Raw genomic sequence first — 10536 nt, 5'->3', positions numbered from 1 at the left:
TTAGATTCTCTGTTGATTAAAATCATGGGAGAAATACTCCAATCTCAAGCCTTCTTTGCCAATAAAATATTGCAACCTTTATTTAAAACAAGACACAACTTGGCAAACCTTGTGAGACAACAGGCAAAGAAAGCACAGTCCCTTTCAAGGGCCTCATTTATTTACATCAAGTTTAACACTGTTAGCAGTTCACAGTCAGACAACAGAGTGAAAGAATTAAATTAGAAAAACAAAACAACTGAAAATATATTACAATAACATTAAGAACAAATACCCAACAACACTAGAAGTGTGACCCATGATTGACGTACTTTCAGTTAAATCTCATATTGCCTCACTGTGTCCCCTCAGCAATGCACGCGTGCCTGACCTCCAGACCGCACCCTCTGTGTACCACTTACACACATGCAGCGTGTGACCTTTGGTATAATTGTTAAACGACTTTCAAAGAATCAGCATGTTTAGGACAAAGTTCTGTCAACCACCATAAAATGTTCAAACATTTTTACTAAGTGAGGAAAAAATTGGGAGTTTTTCCATTGATACTCATTAGAGAATCAGATTTTAAAGAAGGAAAAGTGGAGGGTCTATGCGGGAGATGGAGGTTCTGAGTATGTGTGAACAGCTCAGCCAGCCTGCTCAAGGCCAGTTCATCAACCATCTATTGCTTCTGTTTGCCATCAGCTCAAATTTAATTGACTCTTTCATTTACTCCCCATCTGAATGGACATGACCTCAACAGTGTATGTGCACTTATGGACTTTACAATGTATAGCCTCTAGACAGATCTGAGGTGTGAGGGCTTTAAAATATAAGCCCTAAGGAACTATAAAATGAGTACCTCATTGTTTTTTTCTAGTTTCTGAATACTAAGTTCCTTGAAGGACCATTAGCTTAACCAAGGTGATTTCTCAAAATATCAGAAAATTCCTCTTACGATGGAGTCCAAGTGGCCACAGTGAGAAATGGCTGTCATATGGAAGAAAGCTGGTTTATCTGACCCTTATGTACCACAAGCATCTCTGTCTCCTGGGTCCCACAAAACATGCATGGTCCAGTACTTCTGAACTCTCCCACAGCACTGGGGATTTACTACCAATGACCTTAAAACACTGCAGGGTCCTGCAATGTCTTCTGAAACAAGAATAAATTTATTTGGCATACTTGTATATTCTTTCCATTGAAAATTAAATAGCCATATATTTAAAAATTTTATTAACCACAGTTCCATTCTATAATGTTTATGGTGCCTAATTATATGATTTAATACTATTTTGAGACCCAGAAACAAATCTAAACAAGTTCCAAGTATACACACTCCCTATATTTCATTTTTTGAAGCCTGCTAGCATTTGATGGTTTGCCTCCAGCACGTGCTAACGGGTTAAGTAGTATGCTTAGAGACCATAAGCCTTGTGGGAATATGGAGTGATACGGTGGACCCAAAATCTGCTGCTGTGGATATAAGGATGGACGAAGAATCTCACAGAACAGACACAGAGGACGTGTATCACAATTCTCCAAATACGGTGCAGTTTGAGGACACAGCTGTGCCTTGCCTTAAAGTAGCTATCCTTTCCCTTTCAATGGTGTGCAAGTTTGAAGGTGCATTCATAATGCTATCTGTGCCTATCTGTTTCGCTCCTATCAGGTTGCTCAGCAATGGGGATGTTAAAAAACATAACTTTTCTAGGAGAGGTAACCACTTCAGATTCATAACTGCACCTCCTGTACATGGGAGCAAAGAAGTAAGTGCACTTGGAGGGAAGGATTCAGTGACAGCGTCCTTCCCCGGCTCACCAACTAGACTGAGAAAAGTACAGCAATCTGCCAAATTGGCACTCTGTGGGTAAAAGATTTGAAGCGGGGATTTCTCGCTAACTAGGGCTTTGAGCCTCTACCATTCTTGAAGCTCATTTCTACCAGTTCTAGTTCAATGATCATGCAAAATTAACCCAGCTGACATGTTTTTTTCCTCTGAAAGATGTATGAAACCCATCTTTGAAGGCACAGATCTCCAGGGATGACCTCTGCCACTCCAAGTTAGCTTAGAATGTAGACGACTAGCCATAGCCCTCCTTACCCAGAAAGAGGCATCAGATCTTAGGCTGTTTATCCAAGGTGAAGCCTTTCCTGATTTCCTGTGATGTGGATCTAGGATACTGAGTCAGAAATGAGGGTATCATCTTGCACACACTCAATATAGAACATATACCTCACGTGGACAGCATCAAAAGCAGTAGCCCCTGAGCAGAAACTCCTTCTGCAAAGGCAGGCTGGCACTGAGCAAGTCACCCAGGTGAATGCTCTGGAGAGGCAGCAGCTCATTCTATAGTCCAGAAGGCAACCCACCCACACTGCTGCAGTGATGCAGGAGCTGAGCAGGTGGCGTACAGTTCAGGGGAACTGTAGCTGTGCTCCAGAGCAAGTAACAATGACTGCCACTGCAGGGACTCCTCCTGGCTTGCAAAAAAAAGCAAGCCTTACATTACAAGTCTAGCAGTTGGAAAACTGGAACTTTATCCAAACAGTACAGATATCCTGACTGCCAAGAGTGGGAAAAGTTTCAGAACCAGCCCAAGGCCCCCACTGTCTCGCTAGAGACAGCGGCTCCCCTCGCCTTATCACAAGTGCCCTTGGGCTGCCTTTCCCAACCCTGTGGGAAGATGCAGGGTTCCTTAGTGGTTCCTTTCTCTAGTTCTCTCCCTCCCACATATCTCAGATTGAAGCAGATATTTACAAAGGAACCAAAGTACTGGCCTGACAGAAGCTAAGATAGAGATATATACATAGCTGGAATCTATGATATAGGAAAGGAAATTTTAAGTCTAGAGACACACCTCAAGAGGACTGGTCATAACAGATGCTTAGGGCCCAGAGATGAACCCCAGATCCAGGTGGAGCAAGTTAATACAAGCAAGATGATGAAACTGGAAAATCATGAAGAACCAAACTACAGATAACCCTGTCAACCCAACAGAAACTGCTATAGGGGCAGCGCCTGATACTAATTATAACATCAGTAGCAAAAACGAAAGGGAGCAGGAGAGGTTAGGTGTAACTCACAAGTGGACACCAATGCAATTGACTCGAGTGTTTTATAATCCAATAGGTGAATTAAGTTCAGTTACTCTTTTTCTAAAACAAATAAAGACAAAGGATAAATGTTGATGCCATTCATAACTGGTAGGAAATCCTAGAAAAGTAATTCCCAAAGTGCACTAGTTCTACGGCCATCTAGCTCCCCACACACACACACACCAAAAAAAAAAAAAACAAAAAACCACCAAGCAACAAAATCACACAGGACATAGGTTAAAAAAGACACTGTCAACATCAACAGGTAACGTGTCTGCTCCCACCACACTTAGGATATTAAATGGGTGAGCATGTACTGGACAAATGAACAAATGTGGAGCACAAAAGTAAGAGAGACTCATCATCCTTTTGAGTCAAGGTCCCTGGAAGAGCTTCTGTATTCTGGAGTGAGTACACATTACTACTTTTTAAGGATCAAAGTTAAACCAAAAAGTTGGTCCCTTGTTTTCTGAAGTGACTTAGCTCTGAACTACAACTTTAGCAAAACACATGCTATATCTGCACATATTCATTTAGCAGTTTCATATTTATAAATATGACAAATTACAGAGGTAATTACACATCTGCATTTTCAGGTCCCCCACAGGTAAATCTCCAGGTCAATTAGCATTTAATCAATTGTTTTATCTTCTAAACAGACAATAATACCACCTTATAGTTATATTACATTTGATGCTTTCCAAAAGTGCTTTCATATACATTATCTCATAGTCATTAAAATGATACTGAATAAAGTTGTTTTTTTTTTAAGAAAAAGGAATGCAGGACTATCTAGTTAAAAAGAAAAAACCACTCAAGTTGGTGTTTCTTTACTACAAAGTGCACATTGCTGTGTTGCACACTGACTGGAGGTCTGTCCAAGGAATGACCCCAAATAATTTTAACTAGTGACTTCTACTGAATGCTTGCTTTGCTTGTGTTGCCATTACTCAACACTCAAGCCCCATTAGGCCAGTGTCAGGAGCATGTGCTTTACAAAATGTGCAGCACCACGTGGGCTGATTGTCGATCTGAGCCACTTTTTTTTGCAGTGTCTCACAAGGCAGCAGGTATGGCGGGAGGCCCCAAACCATAAAGTCAGAAGACCCCAATTCTAGCCTTGGCTCTGCCACTGTGTTAACTGTTCTGATTAACTGTTCTGAGATGATGGACAAGTAACTTAACTGTTCTCTCTAGTTTCTTAACCTATAGATAAAGGAGTTGGGGTGCTGACAGTTTTCAGAAAGCGCTAGGTATCTCAAACACCTGGAGAGATTCTTGAAAAATATATTGACTGAGACCCTACCCCATTGGACATTCTGATCTGTAGTGAAGCTAATTCATCAGGTTTTTATCCCCTACTTAGAAGATTCTGCTGTACCTTTCTGGCCTGGGTGTTAATAATAATGGTAGTTGACATTTATGGAGTGTTCACTGTGTGCCAGGCACTTGTGCTAAGTCTCTTACAAACATTATCCTATTTAATTCTTTAACAACCCTGAGGTAGTTACTATCCCTGTTTTACTATAGGAAATTGAGGCTCAGGAAGGTTAAATGACTTGCCTTCTAGCCTGAACTCTAAACCACTATTTGTATTGCATCCCTTAAACTCAAAAGCTCCATGACTTTAGAACACGGGCTATTCCTTGGCAAAGTCAGCATATTTTACTAGCCAATGTTTCATTGAATTGTAAGAAAATTCCTACTTTAAACCCTAATATGCTGCTAGTAAGGGGTCTCTATTATAATGATCTCTACCTACAGAGGGCATCTAGAAAAGCACTGAATGAATTTTTTAGGGTCAATTTTTTTAAGGCTCTATCTCTGAAAATCATGATGGAAGTCTGGAGGAAAATATACACATTTTAACTTTACACAAAGCCTTTTAAGAAAATACTTTAGATGTAGTCAACATAAAACACTTCATTTTAAGGTCGGAAGTCTAAACTGAAATTATATTACCTGTACATGAAAGGAATCAGGCTGTGATAGCCCAAAGGTATGCATATATGTGTATATATACATATACACACACACCGTTTAACCATCTTGGGAAAATTGCCAATATCTTGTACAAGGGACTCTTGCTATTTGCTTTGCTCTTAGACTAGGTACATTAAAACTACATTTTTAGTTTCTAGAAGTAGTTTTCTCTGCTTTGGATTCAAACCTTTTAATTTACATGAGGTTTTTTTAAGCTGGTCCTTTTCAAGTAGAATAAAAAAAACCCTAAAGGATACTTTACAGTAAGTTGACAGTGCCTCTTTAACCTAAACCCTGAGCCCTCAACCCCCTGAAGTTACACAGTTCAAGCATCATGTTGATGGGGTATGCTACAACAGTCAAAGCTTCCCTTGACAGTGTTAACAAAAACCCATTTATGTATTGAGCACCTACTGCAGGCAAGATAGAGCTAGGTGCTGCCCCTGAGTGAGACACAGCCCCAACCCCACCCTCAGGACTGCTACTCAGTGAGAAAACCAGGGAGCTTAAATATACTCAGTAGTGTTTCTCCAAGGCTTACGTTCGGAACTCTCAAGGAAAAATAGAACCCTTGCTTAAAAATTAAATTAAATTAAATTAAAACTCCTGAAATTATATAATCCCTTATCTTGCATCCCACAATCACAGGCATAAACTTAAAAGCAGCATAGTAACATTCTAAAGTTTTAGCTTTCCCCTCCCTACCCTTGAAAGGCTGACTGCTAAAACAAGTTCAAGTTAATGGACATGTGGGGCGGTAGAAGGGAAGAAGGTGGGAGGAGGACTGTTGATTTTTAAATCTAAGTTCTCTTCCAACCTCTGTAAGGAAATTAACCGGATCGCTAGCTCCTGTGCTGCAGCAGGTTACACACTGGCAGGACCATGGCCACCTGCCAGAAACACTGGTACTGTCTGCTCTCTCTAATCCTTCTAACCTGGTCCTCTTCTGGAGCAGCAGTGAGAAGAAACAAGTGTTCCTTTCTTTCTAATGAAAACTCAGTTTCCTTGTTGGGTAAAGATGCCAAAATATATTCAAACATAGCTTCCCCCTTATTATTGTATCCCAATTAATATAATCTCAGCAGTTTTAAATTTCATTAATATCTGCTACTCATAAAAGAGAATGAAAAACACTTCAACATAACAACACTGCACTAAATAACTTTCCAGAGAGACTCTCAAAGGGATAACTATATAATTACTTGCAGAACCCCCTTGAGAATATGTATTATTACCTTTATATACTAGATTAAGAGATGGGGCTGTGGCTTGACTATGAGGATTGATGGCAAAGCCAAGAAGAAAACTCATTGCTCAAGGTTGAATTCCCATTAATATTCCTTAAAGATAAAAAGAGAAAAATTCCTTAAAGAAAAAAATATGTAGTGGGCTCTCCTTGGGAAGGGAGGGGGAAGTGTTCACAAAGCTTTATAAAGTGAATGAAGCAGTGATTGAAATTAGAGCTAATACCAAGAACATTAATATCTAACCCATTGGATTCACTTCTATACGACCCTAGTTAGCTTCCATTTATTATAACTGAGTAGGGAAGGAAAAGGCCTGTTTTTCAAAGGCAAAACATATTTGGTGGTTAAATTATTAGGTTTCTAGGGTCTAATTGTGCTCCTTGAAAATGATCTACTCCTCTAATTACGCATACTTAAAATAGGGGTAAAATGGCAAAATAATGAGTATTCCCAATAAGATCTGCACAAATAAGCACAAGGATTGGACAGGGATGGTGGGAGAGAGAATACGTGTGAGAAGAAAAGCATGTGATAGTGATTTGGGGTAATTCACTTCAAATCCAGAAAGAGAGAGAGAGAGAGAGAGAGAAAATGCTTTCCCTACTGTCTACCTAGATGAGGCTTAAGGTGACAAGGGAGGGAAGGTTCAGAGAAACACTCATTAGGACCAAGCCAGCCAGGTTCTCTCAGAGGGCTGTTGGGTTTCAAGAAGAGACCATCTCACTGGTTGTTATTCTAGTTGATAAAGGAATATACAGCTGCCCAAGTCATCAGCCAGTGTGTTAGCATGCATGAGCACTGTATCAGAAAAAGATTCATTTCCCGATGAGAACCTGTAGGGACCCTATTTTCAAAAATCAATGTTGGTTAATGCCCTGAATGCTGCCAGGGACAAAGAACCCCTAAGGAGACCTCCCTGTCCTTATGGTTTACAAATAGCCACCAACAAGCAGAAAGCTGATGCTGGCCCACTGAGAAATAATATACTAGACTACGAGAAGTGGCTTCTGATAATCAATGTAAGATTTAGGAGGAGGTTTCCATCTTCCTGACTAAACTCAGCATTCTTTACTCCTGCGCCAACTAATACACCACTGGAAAATAGAGCCTCATTTCCCAGTTTTGTATTCTAGCAATTTATTTGCAGTTATTTCAGCAGCAATGACCTTGTGGAAGCAAAGCTAACAGCTTCTCCCAACATGCCTCTTGGTATGTTTCCATGAACAAAACTTCTCCTGGTACTTTCTCAGCTTTGTCCTATCCCACCAAATTCATTAGGTAAGCTAGAGTGTTATCACCATAAGCATCTACTGGAGTCCTGTTCAATAATCTTTCACCTGGTGCAGGATGAGTGCCAATCCACTGCCTGGGCACAGCCCCCACGGCCTGCAGAGAAGGGCCCTGTCTAGCCCCTCACATCTTGCCAGGCAGGGATGGGCTGCATTTCTTTATGACACATACATGTTCCCTGATTTCTGCAGTGCAGCTTCCCACCTGTCCACGACTGCCTTGCCCCCACCTAATTCACCGCTCCTATGCTTATGTAGTCTGCATTTTGTTATTTTTGAGATGAACCTGTAAACGTGAGAACTCAGGGATCTGAGGTACTTCACATAAACACACTCAAGTATCAATCTTTCATTTTTTTAAAAACAAGAACACAGGAAAACAAGTTCTCTTTCCCTCTCCCCTCAGAAACGTGTGCATCTCCCCACTAGGCCAACAGTGGCTACCTCTGCACCACATCACTGATTTCTTGTACACATGACAATAAGTTATTAAGGACAGGGTTTGCCCCTGGCACACCAGCAGCTGCTGAAGACACCTGTAGCTCCTGCAGGCTGAGTTCCAGTTTGCTCACAGCCTCTCGGAAGGCAAATTTGTTGCGAGTTTGAGGGATGCAGTCCACATAGCCTGAGCAGTAGTCGAGGAGCTGGTGTCCAGTGTCTACCAACTGGCTATTGGGCACAGGTTCCGTGATTGCATTGGACAGTAGGTCAGCACATTCCAACAGGGCCTCTTTACTGATTTTGTCTGCTGAGATTTTCTCAGCCACCTGTTTGGTTTTTCTGAGAGCCACTTTAGTACCTGCTGTGCCATTGGCCATTTTGGCTGGCGAGATGGAAGATGTGGGCAGAGGCACTTGAGGTGGAGGCATCACTGGCCTCCCAGCTTTCCCACTGAGAGGCACTGCCCCTGCAGCTGCCTTTTTCCCTCCTTCCTGTGTTTCTGATGGGGGCTGTCCTGCAGTTGGGGCAGCAGGCTCTTCCGTAGGGTCTGAACATGAGGACGGATGCTGCAGTAGTCTCATCACTGGTGGTGGGGGCGGGGCACACTTTGGTTTTACCCGTCGGGGTCGGTCCTTGTCTCCAGAGGATGCGACCTGATGCTCAGATAAAAGCTTGAATTTGTTCCCCTGAGAGTCTGTGCCAATGAGCTGCACGTCAGCCGGAGTATGTTTCAGAGTGGGTGAGATAAGGACTGGCACTTTGTGGTTATGAGTGGTTGGGAGGACTGCTGCGACCTTGGCTGGAGAAGACCAACCTGGTTGCTCTCCATCCTCTGGGACACCAGCCATCCCAAGTCGTGCCCCACCATTCCTCTCCTTGCCCTTGGAGGCAGCTGCTACTCCAGCCACTCCCACCCCTGCAGAGTCCTTCTCAGCAATGGCTGGATCCCCAGAGGGGTTTCTGAGAGGAAGAGCTGCAGCTCCTCTGGGCAATAGTTTAGCTTTTGGTCTTTCCCTGGAGGGAGCAGCACCTTCCTCTGATTTTTTTGGAAGCATGTCATTGGCCCTGTCCACATTCTCTTCTGGCTGAGAAGAGGTGGATACTGTCCTTTCCAGCTGGAGTTTGGACCTCTGGCAGTTCCTGGGAAGAGTCATTGCCATCCTATCCTGCTCTGGAAGCCCTGAGGACATGGAAGATGTAGAGTTTGACCTTGGGAAAGGCTTGGAAGTGTCATCACTGGCTGTGGGTTTACCTGCTCGTAAGCCCAGTGTCTTTTTGATTAAGCGTGGCGTAAAGAAGCCTGTGATGCCAGACCACCCACCCCCAGCAGTGCCACTGCCCCCACCCCCACCACCGTCGTCATTACAGAGATTCCTCTGTGCAAAGCTCCCCCCATAGCACTTGGGTGGCACCAGATTCGCCTCTTGCTGGGCAGGAGTGAAAGAGAACCCGTCAACATGCTGTAGAGAAGCAACAGATGAGAAGTTACCCGTGAGTTCATATTTCTTGTGGGGCTGATTCTCCATTTCTCGGAAGGAGCTGCTGCGTTTGGGGGGTGTGGGAGCATTTCTCTTTTTCATGAAGGAGCTGAAGAAGCCTCCTTTCCTATCCCTAGTGAAGCATGTCTCTTTGGCATCTTCCAAGAGGCTGCTGGGTGACTTGTCTCTTTGTTTTCGAGGCAGTGCTGGAGACCCACTAGAGGGCTGTGCACTTCTTATGAACCCTGGTGAGAAAGATTCAAACAGTAAAGTGGAAGACACATAGTGAATCCATTACGTTTAAGTTACTAAGACCAAATTATAAGAGTTTTGCCAGCATTTATTAAATGTCAGATTGTCCTTTCAGAATGATTAGTCTTCCAAATGCAAATGCAATGTGGGTTATAAGTGGGGAAGAGTAACCTGCAGGTTATTACCTCAGCATTCCCCCTTCAAAAATTACTACACAACCTGTTCTCATCTATCGGGCTCAATGACATTTTTGCTGGAACTATAAAGGTAACTAACTGGGAATCTGGAGTTGAAGACATGGAACTGGAGGCAGGGTCATGTGTTAGATGGATAGATCAAGACTAACAGGCAATACAGAACCAGGGACTAGGATGATAGGTAAAACAGATGCCATACTTTTCCCAAAGACGATGGGCATGGAAATGGGCATAAAAGCATTATACTGCAGGTTTCTTTCAACAAGACAGTTTTTATTAACACTTTCACTCTACCTGCCCAGGGGCCCATACCTGGTGCTGAACTGGAAGCAGAGTTTTCTGTGGCATCTTGTACTCCTTCAATGTTCTCCTTGTTCTCCAGCTGTTTCTTCAGTGTCCGAGTCTTGGAAGGAAGTATAGGTAATCGGGGAAGGTACGGAACAACAGATGATGATGAGGCGGCTCTCCCAAGCTCCTCAGCTACCTCTGTGAACAAGACAAGGGAACATGGCTTGGTGCCTGTAGCTTAGCGGTTAAGGCACCAGCCACATACACCAAGGCTGGTGGGTTC

At 42.9% G+C, this 10536-nt stretch overlaps 1 protein-coding gene across 1 annotated transcript in view; it reads right to left on the bottom strand.

Moving 5' to 3' along the window:
• Window positions 1–7918: 7918 nt before the first annotated feature.
• Window positions 7919–10536, bottom strand: part of ABL2 (ABL proto-oncogene 2, non-receptor tyrosine kinase) — a 41414-nt gene continuing 38796 nt past the window's right edge. The window contains exons 10-11 of the mRNA XM_023510811.1: window positions 10278–10451; window positions 7919–9761 (exon numbers count right to left, since the gene is read on the bottom strand). Of these exons, the coding sequence (XP_023366579.1) occupies window positions 8038–9761; window positions 10278–10451 (1898 nt within the window). The 3' untranslated portion in view covers window positions 7919–8037. The remainder of the gene's footprint in view (window positions 9762–10277; window positions 10452–10536) is intronic.

Source organism: Otolemur garnettii, unplaced genomic scaffold (genome assembly GCF_000181295.1).
Source record: "Otolemur garnettii isolate 467f Iridium unplaced genomic scaffold, OtoGar3 scaffold00016, whole genome shotgun sequence".
In the NCBI taxonomy this organism is placed as follows: Eukaryota; Metazoa; Chordata; class Mammalia; order Primates; family Galagidae; genus Otolemur; species Otolemur garnettii.
The sequence above is the reverse complement of the archived record's forward strand: the minus strand, read 5'-3'. Positions and strand labels throughout refer to the sequence as shown.